Source organism: Pundamilia nyererei, unplaced genomic scaffold (genome assembly GCF_000239375.1).
Source record: "Pundamilia nyererei isolate P.nyererei 1_Seehausen unplaced genomic scaffold, PunNye1.0 scaffold00081, whole genome shotgun sequence".
In the NCBI taxonomy this organism is placed as follows: Eukaryota; Metazoa; Chordata; class Actinopteri; order Cichliformes; family Cichlidae; genus Pundamilia; species Pundamilia nyererei.
Genome location: NW_005187482.1, coordinates 1196717 through 1214986, shown reverse-complemented (window position 1 = coordinate 1214986; position 18270 = coordinate 1196717). Strand labels below are relative to the sequence as shown.

At 41.1% G+C, this 18270-nt stretch overlaps 2 protein-coding genes across 8 annotated transcripts in view; both read right to left on the bottom strand.

Moving 5' to 3' along the window:
• The window catches only part of tom1 (target of myb1 membrane trafficking protein), an 11329-nt gene extending 9190 nt beyond the window's left edge, over positions 1-2139 (bottom strand). For all 4 annotated transcript variants that reach the window (XM_005738017.2, XM_005738015.2, XM_005738014.2 and 1 more), the window contains exon 1: positions 1937-2139. In XM_005738017.2, the coding sequence (XP_005738074.1) occupies positions 1937-1988 (52 nt within the window). In that variant the 5' untranslated portion in view covers positions 1989-2139. The remainder of the gene's footprint in view (positions 1-1936) is intronic.
• An 8195-nt stretch (positions 2140-10334) lies between these two features.
• The window catches only part of LOC102193574 (uncharacterized protein C16orf45), an 11002-nt gene continuing 3066 nt past the window's right edge, over positions 10335-18270 (bottom strand). For 2 of the 4 annotated variants that reach the window (XM_013912116.1, XM_005738010.1), the window contains exons 3-7: positions 15642-15762; positions 12823-12896; positions 11931-12045; positions 11258-11328; positions 10335-11136 (exon numbers count right to left, since the gene is read on the bottom strand). In XM_013912116.1, coding sequence (XP_013767570.1) covers positions 11012-11136; positions 11258-11328; positions 11931-12045; positions 12823-12896; positions 15642-15762 — 506 coding nt within the window. In that variant the 3' untranslated portion in view covers positions 10335-11011. The remainder of the gene's footprint in view (positions 11137-11257; positions 11329-11930; positions 12046-12822; positions 12897-15641; positions 15763-18270) is intronic. The other 2 variants (XM_013912118.1, XM_013912117.1) reach the window with 2 other exon arrangements.

Genomic DNA, 18270 nt, shown 5'->3' with positions numbered 1-18270 from the left:
AGTAGGCAAAAATGGGGTTAGTATCTTGCCCAAGGATATTTGGCATGTAGCCATGGGATCGAACTACCGACCTTCTGATTAGTGGCTGACCTGCTCTGCCACTCTGAGCTACAGCCACCCTATAATCAAACATACAGACTTGGAATATTTTAAACAGTATACCACGGGGCTGACCTCAGTCTCTGAAAACATTAAGCTGCTTTTTGTTTGTTTTTTGTCTGCTTGAAGTTGTAGTAATTCCAGGACTGTATTAATTGTCTTTTATTAATGTTTTTATGTGTTTTTTCATATTATGCAAACCCAGTTTTGGAAATATTGGGTTTTACATTTTAATATCTTATGAAAAATTACAGTACATTTTAAATTTGATGACAGAAAAAAGAAAAGAAAACAAAGAATTATCATCAATGACTTTTTTTTTTCACTGTCCCAACATTAACCAATTTCATAACCTCCAACAATGACTTGCAAACAGTCAGGCAACATGCCATTTCTCCATGTTTGCCAGAATGTCACTGACTAGCCTATATGCCTTAGTGACCGAGGTGTCTAATGTCTAATTCACCCTATTTAAAATTTTTTTTTGGAAAAAAAAGATTTCATGTTAGAAACATTAAAATTACATGAAAACAATGAAAATCATTAATTTGCTGGCACTTTTAATTGGCAAAAGATAAAAAAGTGGGCACTTTTAATAAGGTTTGTCAGGAGTTACATTTAAACTACCGGTATATCAAAATGTGCCATGAGAACATGGCACATTTTCCTCACTCATCAAAGTGAGGAAAAGGAAGAAGAAAAAAAGAGGAAGAGGAGAAAATTATCATAATTAAACATAATGCTGAATAACTAATTGTTGCTACTCTAGCCTTAACTGTGGGGGACAGACACTTCCACTATCATCACGTTAATTCTTTTGTTTGCTTTGTCCTTTTACATAAGTGAACCTAGCCTAGCAGAACAGCCAAGTTAGCACAGCCACAGTCAGTGATGGGACACTGGCAAAGGACTTGTTAGCGTAGCTAGCTGGCTGATATAATGTAGCAGATAGTAATTACAGTAATATTACACTTCGTAACCGGTCAACCTAGTGTTGGACACTGTTGCTAAAATAAACACGCTGCCGTTTGTTGATCAGTGTTTTACCTGTAACTTTAGAGGATCGTTGGTGGTGGTGGCGTTGGATTATTTATAGAATAATGGTGATGAATGCTGGTTGAAGGGGCCCCTTTGAGAATTTTTGCCCAGAGCCCCAACAGACTCTAGAACAGCATGTGGCTTGTTTGGATTTTTGATCAGTTTACTGTGTGGAGGTTAAATTCTAGACCAGCTTATCAGATGACTGAATTAACTTGACCAAAAAACTGATGGAAATATTAAATTCACTATATTCAAGACTAGGCTATATTTAAGTTTTCTTTAGATTATAATATTATTTAGATTACAAATCGTGTAAAGGCTTATACTGCAGCTTCAAAGATCTCCTCATCTACATATCTTAATGAGCATCTCTGGATCTCCACCATTATCACTGACTACAGCCAAACGATCGTCAGATTTGGGTCAGGGGGATGTCGGCCACTCTTTGCGGCCCGCCCAGCTATTTGCAGGTTAAGGCAGAGCCGGGGACAACCAATCAACTGAAGCACCTCAGCGTCTTCCTCCCGCCTCTGCCAAGTCATTGTCTCACAGGGGCGTCAATCAAACCATAAGCCGTTGTTCTTCTGTCAGTCCTAATGAATTTAACTTGATTTCTATTTCTCTAACATAATCGCATTATAACGCATCACCCCGACAAAAGCCTCGACAATAAGAGTCCACAGAGCAGCTCTGCAGGGACGTGACTGCGGGAGATGTAAGGTGTCGGTATAAGACGCCCGAGCCTGACTGGAGAATTTTCTTTTCATGCAGTGTAAAGACTCATAAAGGCGCTCACCGATGCGCTGTCCCACGGGCGTGCTGAACGGATTCCCCATTAAAAACTCCATGATGAGCGCGGTGAGGGGCCCAGCGAAGCACCGACGTCTCCGGGCCGAGCCGTATGCGACAGCAAGCGGCCCCGCTGTCTCTCTCTCTCTCTCTCTCTCTCTCTCCTGCAGACTGCTGCTGCTTCACACAACAAAGTGGGGCACCAGTTGAACTGCGTCATGCGTTTTAAAGGGAAAGCAGCCCGCAGTTATCAGATGGTCAGCGTACCAGTGTTAGTACAGCGCAACTGCGCCACACACAGGCATTATTCTTTGCTGCATGCACTGCTGCCACGCTATTAGTAATACTTACCTGCGTGTAAAAAGCACCGTTTTGTCTGAGCACTGAGTAAGGGTCCTCTATTAGAGTCAGATTTCAGCCATAAGCAGCAGGGCACCCCGAGATCACTTGAAATGTCACCTAAGAAATGTCGATAAATGTTTGTTTTTGTGTGTCATATATCAATAGTTATCATTTAAAAATGAAATATTTTGATAAATAAGTTAACAGAGAGACAATTAACCATTTTCAATGTAAGAGCTGTGGTGACGTTCATGCTGATGTAATTTTGTCCGTTTTTATATTTGCATTTGACACTAGTAAGCCATGAAAATGCACGTGTTGGATGTATAATGCACAAATGATCAAGCATTGACAATACAGAGCAAATGTCAGCCTTGCTGAGGTGGGCTGTTGGTGATGGGTTTAGTAGTGAGCTCAAATCAAATCATGGTATAGTTATAGTTTCATGCGACTTTAATATCTCAGCTGACCAATTTAATGCTTCACATTCAAATATGTCACATGTGCTGTACATGTAGTTTTGCTGCGCTGGGTTTTAGGAATCATCTCAGCTATGGAGGCTGACTGAAAAACAGCAGAGAACAAACTATTCTAATATCCTCCTCATTTTACCTCTGGGTCCTACGTGGTTATCAACCTGCTTACTGCATCAGAGGAGAAGGGGACAGGATTTGCAGCTTGTGACTGAGACACAACATTGTGTGTGTTTATGAGTGAGATAATTACATTTCAAGCAATAAGATTTTCTGGTTCTGTGAATGCATAATTCTTATTTTGGAACTTAAACACATTTACCCCAATAATCCCTCTTGTTGATCTACACTTATGGATGGCTCTTAAAAAAGAGAGACTGACAATGCTACAAAGCAGCCAGACAACAAAATGTAACTGAGCACCACTGCTGTATGTTTACAAGTAAATGCGATAACTGAAGTATCTGCTTTGTTATTGTTGTTGTTGTTTTTGTGAGGAGCCATTTCTGTGGCCTGAATATTGGACTGCTAGCTGTTGGAATGAGGGAGTTCATCATTGCTGCTGCTATTTGAATGCAGTTTGAATTAAAACACAGGTTGATTCCTCCATCAGCTGATGCAGAGACCATCCAAATAACTGTAGCTGGGATAATGGTTGTGAATAATTAATGGAGAATCTCCTGAACCACTCACTTGCAGCTGAATATCTCTGCTATATCTCTCTATCTATCTATGATAGATATAGCCTAACCTTTTTACATAAAATGAAATACAATCCACACCATCTCTAACTGTAAAAAGAGTTAATTCTCAGTGCAGACAGTTTTGTATGTAAACATCAATCATGTGCTTCTCTGACACCAAAAGGTATATGGTGAATGCAACTAAAATGCAACCAACTTGGTTGTTCTGGAGCTCTCAACTGAATGTGGTCTTCATCAGGTATTACATACCATAGCTGGAGAAAAAAACATTCATCTTAACCGATCGCACCACATTATCAGTTCCTTGGGTCCTAAAAGCTGGACAGAAAAGTGCATATATAAGAGTTTGGATAGCTAAGATACAACAGACCTGGACAGGAGAGGCTCTTCATGCTTGTGTAGCTCTCTGCCACACGGGTGTGCTGTTAGACTTTAACTCAAAGTTTGATCCAGTGCATGATCAGCAAACATCATAAGAGCCTGGTTTTAATTTACACCCTGATCCTTCCTGTCCTTCCCTGAAACTGTTTTTTTAAATATTTAATGCCACAGTATCATACTTATATTCACATTTTGCATTTTACTCAATTGCTTGGTAAATCACATCCCTAAGAAAACTTTGGGTCAGGTGATATTCTTGACAGAAAAACTGGAAAAACGACAAACTACACAACTAGTGGGAATACCAAGAGCTTAACAGGAACCCCAAGCAGGTTTTTCCACCTTTGCTTACGGTAAACAAAAACCCCTGAACACATAATAATTTTTTAATATATAACCAACACAACAGAACTTTGCAAACAGAAGGATTGTAAAACAGCAATTCAATATAAGTGACATCTGAAAACAAGTCTGTTCCACGTTTTTAGTTTCACTATGGACGTAAACACAGTATAGTTCAAAGATGACTCAGCTAGTCAGTATAATGAGTTTCAGCATATTATATACTAGGTATTTTGATATACATTCACCAGTCACTTTATTGGGTACATATGTTCAGCTGCTTGATTAATGCAAGTATCTCGTCAGCCAATCACATGGCAGCAACTCAATACATTTAGGTTTGTAGACGTGATCGAGATGACCTGCTGAAGTCCAAACTGAGCACAGAATGTGTGAGAAAGGAGATTTAAGTGACTTTAAACGTGACATGGTTGTTGGTAACAGACGTGTTGGTCTGAGTATTTCAGAAACTGTCAATCTGCTGGGATTTTCCCCACACAAACATTACTAAGGTTTACAGAGAATGGTCTGAAAAAGAGAAAATATCCAGTGAGTGACAGCACTAATGCCCTGTTGATGGCAGAAGTCAGAGGACAATGGTCAGGCTGCTTTGAGCTGATAGGAAGGCAACAATAACTCAAATAACCGCTTGTTACAACCAAGTAATGAGTGGTGCAGAGATGCAGACAAAGTGAGTCTACATTTCACACAGGCTCACTTAAACTAGGAAATGTTGCCTGGTTTGATGAGGCTCTTTCTGCCACAACATTCAGATGGTAGGGTTAGAATCTGGCCCAAACAATGTAAAAGCAAAGATCCACTCTACCTTGTGTCAACAGCCACAGAACAAACCTGGAGTCAGTTAATATTCCCGCATGCAAAACTGGAAAAACTACAAACTGCACAACTTGTGGGAATACCAAGAGTGTAGCAAGCAGGTTTTTCCTGCTTTGCAAACAGTGGACAAAAACCCCAGAACACACAATGTCACACACAAGATCACAGGAACAGAAGGCAGATCAGCTTGCAGTTTTCCAAGAAATAAATGACCGTTTCCACAGAGAAATGTCCCTCAGAGTGACAGCAGGGTAATACATTTGTTATGTTTGACCGTGACCGTGGTGCATGACTCAGACTCGGTGACTCACAGCCTGGCAGAGGTTATAGTTTTACTCTCTTACACCCGCAGATGCCCATTAAAACAAACCACAGACACTGTCTGTAATTATTAACATGCTGCATTTTGATCTGTTCTGTGATCACCCACATACTGCTCTTCAAGGCATGTGTGATCATCGCTGTCTAACAAGACAGACGCTTTTTTTTGGTCCTCTGTCAAACAGGGTGAGCCTGTGATTATTGCACTGCAGTTAAACCCATGTCTTTTAAGCACGAGTCTCACAGAGTGAGCGTATCTGTCTGTGCAGTAATGCTGCAATGTAGTAAGCCACTGTTGCTATGCTACCACTGAAGTACGGAGACAAATGCATGTAATTACTAAATACTGTAACATATAACACTGTAGCTACATAAACAATGTAGATATTTGCATTAATAGCAGTTAAAATGATGTGTTGGCACCAAAGCAAGTGGTGTGGATAGTTCTAGGAGTATTATAATCGGGACCATTTCTTTGTGTGTCCTGATACATCAACAGCAGCTAATGCTTTTCTTGAAATGTATTTTAGATATCAGCACTTAGAAAATGTTCCAGAGATCATGTCAGTCAAAACTGAGATTTTAGTAAAAGGTTCAGAGTGTAAGAAGAAAACGCCCACTCCATTAATCTGAATTCTCCAAGTGACATGATCCTTGCTTTTAAATCAGAACTATACTATAAGGGTTTTCTCAAAATTTTTGAGAAAGCACGGTGGCACGGTGGTTAGCACTGTTGCCGCACAGCAAGAAGGTCCTGAGTTCAATTCCACCATCAGGCCGGGGTCTTTCTGTGTGGAGTTTGCATGTTCTCCCCGTGTTTGCGTGGGTTCCCTCCGGGTACTCCGGCTTCCTCCCACCATCCAAAGACATGCAGCTTGTGGGGATAGGTTAATTGGATAATCCAAATTGCCACTAGGAGTGAGTGTGAATGGTTGTCTGTCCCTGTGTGTTAGCCCTGCGACAGACTGGTGACCTGTCCAGGGTGTACCCCGCCTTTCGCCCTATGACAGCTGGGATTGGCTCCAGCGACCCTGAAAAGGATAAGCGGAAGCGAATGGATGGATGGATATTACTCAAATTCTCACCAAAACACTCTTATTCTATGATTTGTAAAGTGTGCTAGTTTGATTCAGAGTTCAAAGTAATCCTTAGTTATGTTATACTAGGCCCTGATGTGGCCTATCAGTTCATTCACTGTGTAAAATGTGCTGTTATAGCTGTTTTTTCCTTTAAGGACCTGACTTTAAACTCATTTTCCTTTGACTGTCTTCCCCCTGAAAACAGAGAGTTTGAGCGACAGACACATGGGGCTTTGGTGCCTACAGCTGAAGCTATTTTATTTAATTCAATTTAGTTTGATTTAGCTCCAAATTACAACAACAGTCCTGTCAGGGCACTTTATATTATAAACAATAATAATAATGGATTGGATTTATATAGCGCTTTTCAAGGCACCCAAAGCGCTTTACAATTCCATTATTCATTCACTCTCACATTCACACACTGGTGGAGGCAGCTACAGTTGTAGCCACAGCTGCCCTGGGGCAGACTGACAGAGGCAACTGATATCACGCCATCGGCCCCTCTGGCCAACACCAGTAGGGTAAAGTGTCTTGCCCAAGGACACAACGACCAGGACAGAGAGCCCGGGGATCGAACCGGCAACCTTCTACCTTCTGGTTACAGATGCACTTCCCAACCCCCAGCGCCAAGCCAGCACTTGGCGATGGTGGGAAGGATAAACTCCCTTTTAACAAGACTAAATCTCAGAGAGAACCAGGCTCAGGGAGGGGCAGCCCTCTGCTGTGATTGGTTGGGGGTGAGGGGGGGAGACATGATAAAAGACACGTTGAGCTAGAGATTAATAATAACTAATGATTAAATGCAGAGTAGTGTGGTGGTGTTTCATCATCAAAGTCAATCAAAGAATCAGCTGAGAACATAAAAAGATTTTAAAAAGTGATCACAGACAATTATATTTCTTCTCCTGTAGAGATCAGGACAGTCCTGCTACGAGACAGAAACAGTGATGGCAGTCACCAGCCCTCAGAGTCACTGTGTGACTGTTTCACCCAAGAAAATTTTTATTTCTTAGAGCTAATTTGGTTCAAAATGTTATATAAAAGTGCCTTTTCCCCTCTGTGTAATCACAGATACGACACAAGGAGCAATTAAAACTCCTTGTTGTAAAAAGTGTGTCTGTGACCAATGTTTTTAGAACTTTTCTCTGTTTTCCCTCCCACCACCATCTCCTTCTCTTGCAGCCAACAGTGTCTGCATCCCACTATAACGCTCTGTTTGGTTCCCTCTCCCAGCGCCTGACATGCTGGCACATAAAGATCTTTCATTTACTTTCCCTGGAGTAAATGTCAGAGATGATTTCCAGAGGGAAAGAATATAAACTGCCTCAGAGCGATGCAGGCCTCTCCAAACGCGTGGGCAGCACCATGAATTGGTGTGCTTCCTCTCCACCGCTGGGGATTATTCAGGGCATTTAGAAGAACATACTGTCAAAGCAGTTAAAAGAAAGGGAAGAAAGAAATAAGAAAGCATAAAGTCTTTAATTGGCAAAGCATGATATTGCCTTTCTTGGGACTCTTTAATATCTCATCTAGCGCTATGTGTGAGAACAAGCGCTTCCACAAGCATCTAATTAGAGTGGCTTGGCAGTAACTTGTCTACGTTCACACACTATGGAGCCCTGATTAGTCTTCTCAGCCTGCAAATGAAATGCAGTGGAGAGTGTTGCTCATCCGTACGTAGGTCTGTTTATCTGAAACCAGCTTTATCAACTGTCATGAAAATGCAATTGCAAAAGTGACTGCCTGGAGGAGAGGTGCAGACAAAAGCAGGACAGACAACAGCAACTGAAGTGAAAATTCATATTCAAGCAGGATGGTCCATCAGGAAGCATTTTTTTGGTGACAGTATTTCTGCTTTTGGACACAATAAATCTCCACTGTATGAGTCATCAGTGGCCGCAGTGTGTATTTCTGTGTGCGTGCGTGTGGAGAGGAGGGCAGCTGAGTTAAGTTATGTGGAACTGAAACCATCTGGTTTCTTCCTCATCACAGAGAACAGAAATACCTCAACTCGTCACCAGACACACGCAACAGCCTCTAATCCTGTTGTCATGGCAGTAAAGCGCAGGATGGCGAAAAAATATTTCTTTGAGCAGGTCAGATATTTATGTTCATGGCTTCCACCAAACAGCTAGTTTTGTTATCTGGTAATTACACTACGTGTACCGGGCAGAAGTGTGGCACACGCACAGTAGCTTTTTAATATGTAATCAACATGACTGAACTGTGCAAACATTATATGGATTATAAAATAACTTTATTCAATATGAGTGACATCTGATAAGCTTTATACTGAAAACCAACCTAATTGTTAGTTTGACCATGTAAATATACACACATATACACATATACATAACTAAAAATACTTCAGCACATCTTATCCCACTCACCACTGAGCCTCTGATCAGTTGTGTGTTAATGCAAGTATCTGATCAGCCTATCACATGGCAGCAACTCAGTGGATTTAAGCATGTAGACATGGTCTAACTCTAACCTGCTGAAGTTCAAACCGAGCATCAGAATGGGAGATGAAAGGTGATTTAAGTGACTTTGAATGTGGCATGGTTGTTGGTGCGACAGAAGCTGCTTTGAGTACTTCAGAAACTGAACATTTCTGTCATGGTTCTTGCTGCTCTGGTTGCTGTGCTCACCTTCTCCTCCAGGGCGGCGTCTGTGCCATCCTGGATTCCACGCCCACGCTCTAATCACCTGCTGCTCATCTCTACTGATTACTCCAGGCAGTACTTAAGGCCTCGGTGGAGTGTTGGTCCTCGTTGGATCGTTGTACTTAATTCACCCTTCCTTTCAGATTGAGTGTTTTCACTATCACAGACTGATTGAAGAGGTGTGTGAGTGAGTTTTTCCCCAAGCCCTGGACCTTCCCTCTGAACCCCAGGAACCCTCTCCCCACATTCACTGTATATATGTACAAATCTCACCTGGTGCTGTAAATAAACCCTTTTGTGCTTGCACAGCTCAGAGTCCTGCATTTGAGTCCTGCCCAGCAAATCGTGACAATTTCAGAAACCATCACAATGAAAGAAAAACTGTCCAAAGAGCATCAGTTCTCTGGGTGAAAATGTGTTATTGATGTCAGATGTCAGAAGAGAATGGCTAGACTGCTTCGAGTTGATAGGAAGGCAACATTATGTTAAATAAGGTATGCAGAAGAGCATCTCTGTATGCAAAACATGTCAAAGCTTGAAGCAGATGTTACACAGCTGCAGAAAACCTCACTGGGTGTTGTTTCCGTCAGCTAAGAAACAGAAATTGAGGCTTTAATTTACAAAAGAGAGAGTTTACAAAATCTTACAATAAATGACTGCAAAAACATTGCATGGATCCATGCTGCTGTGTATTGCTGCTGATCATGCTCATCCCTGTATGAGCACAGTGTTCCTATGTTCTGATGACTGATTCCAGCAGTCAACACATCATGTCCCAAAGGTCAAATCATCTCAAGCTGGTTTCTTAAACATGACAATGAGTTCACTGTAGTCAAATACTCTGTTGAGATCTGGACATAGATGTCATTCAGGCAGCTTTGAAGGCAAAAGGTGCTCCTAGCAAGCTGTATCTAATAAACAATGCATATCAATCATTTTTTTATCTATGTAATATGTACTATTTTAATAATTACATGAAACATTCTTATTATTAAAAATTGCTCATAATTTTATAGCTGAGTCTGATGTTGCTGATATCTTTTAAAAATGGGAACTTTAGAGCTGACACTGCTGCTACACACAGCTGGAGTAGTCTCTGGATGGAGTCAGCGAAGGAGTCCATGAACTACGTGGACCACATATTGAACGAAGCACAGTGAAATATCAGCGAGCGATCACCGAACACTTACAGAAGGAAGGAGGCTCCTTTAACCCGTGGATCTAATGTTTAAGACAAACACAAAGGAAGAGCACAAAAATCTTTATTACAACACTCCAAGATGCTACATTAAGAGTTACATGAAACTTACTAAACAGTGGACACAGTTGTTTACTATGAATCAGATCTCACATGTGAAACTCGTCTTTTAAATGTTCTTTTTAAACAAACACTGCATGACTCCTTACTAAAAAACAAGTTATGCCCAGTTACAGTCATAACAATGTAATTACATTAATCAATGCGCCACAGCAAAAGTGAGACTGGTAAGAGTTTGCTCTCAGAGAGATATCTGCATTTCCACTTTCTAATATATCTTCAAAGGCTAATGGCACCGTCAGAGCAGCTACAATAACGTCTAAGTACTGTAACCGAGCAGGAATCATTAGCAGATTCATAAGGCGGCAAGCTCTCCCGCTGCAATACACGGTATTTCACAGCAGCACACCAGATAAACTATTTCAGTACATGTCACTCACATTACAGCAGAACACATATAATCTTTCCTGTAAGGACACAGCTGATACAAGAAAGCACTGAGGAAGCCTGTTTATGTGCACACACGCACACACACACTAACAAACGTACATATGAAGATAGTATCAACTGTTGTCACTTTTCGTCTTAACGTCTGGTCACTTGGGATGACGAAACATTTCTCCCACTGAAAACTCAACGCCCAGATGAGTAGAACCCACTTTCTGGGCTTTCTGAGTCACATGACGGAGCAGGTGAAGCCGCAGCAGTCTTTCAGCAGCGTGAGGCCGGTTTTCGTGAGAAGCGGCGCTGAGGTCTGCTGGGATTTAAACGCCACCTTTCGATCTTGTGAAGCACCTGAAGCTTAAAGGAGAGGACATGACAGTACAATCACCACAGTGGGTTCACAATCATTAAGATTTACTGGTTACTTAACTGGCTTTAATAGTTAACTGTTAACTGCCAGCTTTCTGGTTAGACTCACCTTTTGCAGCCAAAGCTTTGGGAAATTTGGACTGTAAGAAGGCTGCCATCTCTCTGTCTTCCTCTCTCTCTCTGTGAAAAAGCATATTTCCTTGTTATTCACTGTGAATTACAGGGTTTAAAATTTTTATTACATCTTGTTAAACACCACAAGGCTTGCTTTAAATCCCAGGCTGTGGGCATCACAGCATCCTCACAGTTCAGAATATTTTCGCATTTACTTTAACTAACGAGCGGAGGTGACTGTCACGCTCCTGCTAAGTTTTTACAGGCAGATTTTTCTCCGAAATAACAACCTAGTTATCAGAAGCGACAGCTGATCTGTGAGTGATGGTGGACATGCTATCATTAATTAGGAAAATATACAAAGGGGCTTCGTAGGAGTGGAGCTATATGAAGAATTAAGTAACAAATAACTAATTAAGGCTTTAAAGCTGTATGCGCTTTTGTCAGTGGAAACATCACATGAAGGATCAGATTATTGTCCAGATTCTGTTACACGGCAAAGGTGGTGAACCGAAGTGCTCTGACAGAACAGAACCGATAATCAATAATAAACTGTAGAATTAAAAGACAAGTCAGGAGATGCTTTTTATGTCTGACTCATCTCTGTAATCCCCCTGAATACCAGAGTGTGGCACTCAGTCAAAGTTCTTTTCATCCATTAGCCTCACCTCAGCCTTTCAAACTCTACGTCGTCCACAAGGAAGTCTCTGGTCTCCACCAGCTTGTTGATCTGCTGCAGCAGCTTCTCTTCTCTCTCCCGGTCCTCTTTGGACTTGTCTTTGTCTGTTCAGTAGTCACGAGACAAGCCTTCTGTTAGAAATTGTAGTCACTGTGCAGTGTACCAACAGACTTTATAAAAAGAGATGGATGTAGCCACTGTGCCAGCATCTGTCAGTTTCATTGAGAAGCCTTGAGCTTTAACTCAAAGCTGCTTCATCCTCTATTTTACTCCCATCGTGTTGTATTCAGTACGATGAGAAACGAATTTGTTATAAATGTTAGTGAGGTGAGTGAGTAGGGTCATTTTCATCTTGACTTCTTTTTGGGACCACAAGAGTCGACCAAGAATATAGATTCTTATGCCCTTCTGCACTCAGCGGGGGAAATAAGTGCTGCGTCCTTCACTGACTTTGTAAGTTTGCTCACTTCCAAACAAATGAACAGTTTGGAATTTTTTATGGTAGTTTTACTACTTTTCTTTTTAGTTGCCAGAGCAACTATCTTTTCTCTCTGGGTTGCCATCTCAACTTAATGAACAGAGGAATGCGAGTATTCCTTCGACAATAAAGAAATAAAATTTAAGTAGAACACAGAAAAGGCTCCAGAGGCTCATTGTTGCTTGACCTGAAAACCTTTCTTTTAAAAAGTATTTTTCTTTAATTGACAGCAAGCTCGTTCTGAAGATGTGCTTAATTCACTCCAGTCCTCGCTGAACTGCGTTACTGGAGACAGCTCATATCTTTTCAACTATGACAGAGCAAACAAGAACCGCACAGGGCCCGCTCAAAGCACACTGTCACCAGGTTAAAGTCGAGAGGCGCAGGCTACTTTTTAATTTACCTGGAATTGAGACAAGCTTCTGCAACTCCTGCTTCAGCCTTGTGATTTCTTTGCAGAGCTGGATGTCGTCCATCCTGAGAGAAAAAAAGACAAATAGAGAAAATATTTCTTCACCAAACTTTAGATATCTGCAGTAAACAAGCTGATATTCAGGTAAAACAACAGTTAAGCTACACTTGTCTTCACATGGGCTTTAGAAAAAATATGTTTTATGTGGTAATTCCCACCTTGTGTGACAATTGTATGGGTATATCAAAGAAACAACCACTGGACTCAGCTTTTGGCCACAGATGACAGTGGTTTATTAGCTGAAGTAACGCCACCACATTGCCCTCTGTGAATGAATCACACCCAACAGTATCAGATCTCATTTCGTCCTCTGACTCTGATGGCGATTTCCAAACAACAGGGGCTGGTTGCATGGGTATTATCTGTGTATGTGGCGGCGTGTGTGCATACGTGTGGGCTGCTATAAATAACAGTGGTGTTAAAAAGAGGAAAGTGACTGTAATAGATGTGCTCTGAGCTGCTGCTTTAATTAAATAGGTTTCACTTCAGTGTACTTCAGCTGTATATATGCCAGCGTGACTCATAGGCTCACAGCGACGTGTTTATTCAAAATGCTTGAAAGCAGGAGTTTGTATGAACGTCACAGAGAGCCTAAAGGACGAGGATGTGTTTGCTGCCTATAAGAGGACTTCTGTGGTACAACTCCCCCCACCCCCCCCCGACCAAAAAAAAACAAAAAACAACCCCAGGAAAGATACTCAGAGAACATAGAGATCAAAATAAACCCAAACAGTGTTGGATGAATAATAGAACTATGCTTCAAAAGTTGAGTTTGAGATTCACCTACTTAATTTTGTTACTTTTAATCTTTTTAGTTTTTAAGCTTTGCTACCCAGATAAAGGGGAGCCCTGAATGTAAAACGTTTATCTTATTATCTCTTTGCTAATGCTGTTCTCTAATAGTTAGCTAACTATATTAACTGCTTAAAAGGATGTGCTGTTAAACATTAACAACAGAATGGAAAGTCAGCCAAGAAATTAACTATATGACCTGCTTAGTTGTTGACATTGGGCAAAAGTAAACTTAAGTTCTTCAAAAGTCTTGAGCAACCCTTCATTTCTTTACATTTTGCTAGGAAAATGGAAAAATATGTGCAGTGATTAAATGAAATGTGTGCAAACTTACATGGAAACACAGGCAAAAAGAGAATTTCTACAATTGTGATGAGCTTGAAAGTCAGTATTTGGTACGACCACCGTTATTCTTGAACTCTGTTATGCCTGAACTTTCTTATGCAGACTTCTTGTAGTGTCTTTAAGTAGTGTTCAGGAACAATTCTCTAGACTTCTTGAAGGACATTGAAAGCTTTTCTTTTCATGTTGGCTGCCTTTTGTTCTGTTCTTTGTCAAGATTAACCCTTCACTGCTTAAATAATGCTGAGATCCGGGCTCTGGAGAGACCAATCCATGACTACTTTGTGTTGTGTTAAAACTTTTATGCAGTTCTGTACAATTTTATTTTTAATGTGACAAAGTCTGAAGTTATAACACTATCCACATAGTAGAATAAAAAAGTCATCTATTGGCAGTTATTATTATAAAAGGTCGGGTAAAAGGCTCTCTACACAGGAAACAGCTAAACCTGTTGTTTAAAGGTCAAAGAAATAAATTATAATAAATATTCTTTGTGTCATCAATTTCATTTCCATGTAAAATTACATGAACAAAGAAATCACATGAACAAGTGAGGTCTAAAGTTTGACGTCTTAACTTAGTAAATGGAACCATATGTTGACCACAATACGTATCAGTGGGAATCTGAAATAGGCTTTGTGTCTATAATTGATCTGACAAGTTGGGTTTCACTTCTCCTGGAATAGGATGAGCGCTAACCCTGATCTAGAAGTAGTCTGGGAACTACTACAAAAGTAATTGCACCAGCTTGGTTTCTGCATGCAGTCAAACGGATGAAACCATGCAGATTTAATGAACAGAGTAAATTAACAGATTTTTCACAGGATTCTTATTAGAACTGTTGTTATTTGCACAATTTTTCCTGCTTCATGTATTTAAGCCAAGACTCCCAGCTACATGTTTAGTAAAAAAGTAAAACCATGGCTTTAATAATTGTGAGTGAAAGTAAAAGAGAGATAGGAACATTGAGACTGTGCATCACTTCTCACCCTCTGGTTATGGCTGAACATGAAAAGAGATGATATTTATGACATATTTCATCAAAAGACAAAACAAAACCCAGAACAGCAATGATTATTTTCAGTTATCAAGTTCACCATATGGCTATATTATGCAGTGCTAGCCTCTCTTTCTTACTCTGCTGCGCCAAAATAATGAGAAAAGACCAGCAGAAACAAAAGCCAGCTTTCAAGATCGAACAAAATAACAAACAAACTGTGGGTGTGTATGTGATGTTCGTCTGCTAAGGCCTGAAATAGCACGGCTGTTTTCCTCGCTTCCATCATCCACATGGCTGCTCCAGTCACTGATGGTTGACAGTTGTGGTGCATCATCTCTGACTCCTGAGGGTATCTTAGCAGTATATTGGTGCATTCAGATCCCTGAACTTTAAAGTTTTGTAGTGTATGTGGCAGCAGGGGACCAAACAGTAAAACATCACATGAGATAACAGAGGAATATTTCATCCTCTTACAAAAGCTCTCCTCCTCCAACAGACAGAGAACCATAAATCCTAAAAAAACAAACTAAACTAATGAGATGTAGTCTGGATTTATGCCCCAAGCATGTTTAAATGTACCTAACACGAAGAGGTCTGGAGAACAGGCAGATCTTACATGTATCTCAGCTCTGACTCTCTCCGCACGAGAATGTCTCGTATTCGTTCGATTCTGAACAGCTCTCCTTCGATATCCTCGACGGTGATTGTGGAGTCGGCCATGGAAATGACATCATCTGCTGAGAGACAGACAAGATCAGAATACAGCTGTTTGGGTCTGATAATACACCTTGGAGAGTTTACTCATAGTTAGCTCCGAACATGAAGGCATACAGAGGACCTGTTACGCTTTTCCTTATTTTTAAACATGTATGTATAGCTGCAAAGTGTGCACTCGTATTAAACATAGCCAGAGTATTATATGATGATCTCAGTGTATGTAATCCGTGAGTGCCCTAAGTGCTCTGTTTTGCCCATTTTTTCACCTTGTGGCTCTGAATGAAGTCACTGGGAGCGGTTATCTATAGTAGACCTGAGAGGTCAAAAGCACAAATATAAAATACTGCAAATATCACACAAAACACAACAGAAATTGAATAAAACACAATGGAAAAAGAAAAACCACTGAGAAAAAATATCACAAAAATCTTGTTGCTTTATTGTCTTTTGTGGAGACCATGAAGCAACAAGCTAACAGCAAACATGTATCTACAGTATTAAAACACACATGAGTGGCTTCTTTTTCTCCATCACAATAGAGATGAATCCTCCGCTTTTTTTAAGCGTGTCTCAGTCTCCTTCACTTTCACAGCTGTTCTGTCATGTTATTGTGTTCCCAAAACCATCTCTGAATGCTATAAGTCAAGAAGGAAGTCACCTAGGATTTTCAAATATTTACCATAGGTGCATCTACTAAGAGGCTGAGGTGTAGCACTGACGGTCATCAGTATTTTTCTATTTGCTGCTGTTTTCTTAAGCTGCAGTGTGTTTGACCACTCAGGGCCACCGTAGATACCCCTGATATGGTCATGTCCGGCGCACCTATATTCAAATCTTATATTTAAGGGGCAGCCAATCAGATGAAACTAGCTTAAAGAAGAGCAGAAAGAGCTAGCACAGTTTGTTTAAGATGGTGGATAAACAGAGGGGCTAGAGCCTCCAGACTTGTTAAGATAAATAAGCATTATTTTGAACTGTGACTTGTGCAAAGCTACTCTGGTAGAGTACATGAAAAAAAAAAAATCTGAACAAGCATGATATGTCCCTTTTAAGTATCTTTTGTTAACCGAATTACCCTGGAAATCCCAGCAAAGCATAGAGTGTGATGAGCAGTCTTCATAAGAACAGCTGATTACTATTACCAGCGTGTGGTTTGCATGTGTAACTTTAATCTATGTATACTTCTAATATTTAAATGTAGCAGCAGGACAGGTGTACAACTGGATTTTTTCAAGAGATCCAGGTGCAGAACTTTGGTATTGTGGGTGCTGATTCATGCATCACAGGCTAATTATGCAAGCTGTTGCTGTCTGTGCACATTGAAAGCAAAGTCAGGATTGTTGGCTTGTCGAATACTTGCAGTTTTTATTTTAACTTGGTTGCAACAATGGATTTTAACATGTAAGCCACGTGTGGCAAATTTCTCCAGGAAAATCAAAGTCAAGATAGTCAAACAAGCAATTAAGACCACCTTGGGTCTAAAACAGCTTCCCGCTACGATGTGATCAGAGCTTTGTGGATACTTCCCCCAAGTAACTCTCTGCACGTCCCTGAATAACTGCATTCCCCACCCTGCTCCCGCAACCTCCTACTCCTCACCAGGAGCGATGAGTCATCCAGCAGAGCTTGGATTGGCTTTTAATTACCCGACCTTGTGTGAAAACATACTACAATCACACTGACTCACCGGGGAACAGCGAGCCAACACAAACACAAACCCTCAAAACTCCCCACATGGCAATCCCGCCGCTGTTCATCTACATATTAATTATCAGCAGGTGTTTTAGTGTTGAAGCAATCTGCATGCGTTCCTTTTCTTGTCATTTTTTTTTTGGCTCCGAGCTTTCTGTCAGAAACTGTTTGAAGCTTTTTATTTCACCCTGTCACTTTAAATTATTCACTTTGTACAGAAGCTTCATGTCAACACGCAAACTGTATCGTTTACTCGTCTCGAGCACCCAATCCAAAAATCTTTGATGTCGTTTCCTTTCAGATTTTTGCTGCTGTCAACCGTAACTTTTTTTTTACCCTTTTGAATGTTGCTGTAGGTCCATAAGTGTGTGACAAAACTGAAGGTGCAAAGACCCAAAAGCAAGCAGCAGCTGAAGGTGACTGCAGCAAAGGCCAAGCAGAGCAACACAAGGCAGGAAACACAGCACAGAAGCACGAGTTCTAAATTTTATCCCACTATTAAAAATATCCATCCATCTTCTTCCGCTTATCCGGGGCCGGGTCGCGGGGGCTGCAGCCCAAGCAGAGAAGCCCAGACCTCCCTCTCCCCAGCCACCTTCCCCAGCTTGTCCGGGGGAACACCAAGGCGTTCCAAGGCCAGCCGAGAGATATAATCTCTCCAGCGTGTCCTGGATCTGCCCCGGGGCCTCCTCCCGGTGGGGCATGCCTGGAAAACCTCACCCAGGAGGCGCCCAGGAGGCATCCTTGGCAGATGTCTGAACCACCTCAGCTGGCTCCTTTCGATGTGAAGGAGCAGCTGCTCTACTCTGAGCCCCTCCCAGATGGCTGAACTTCTC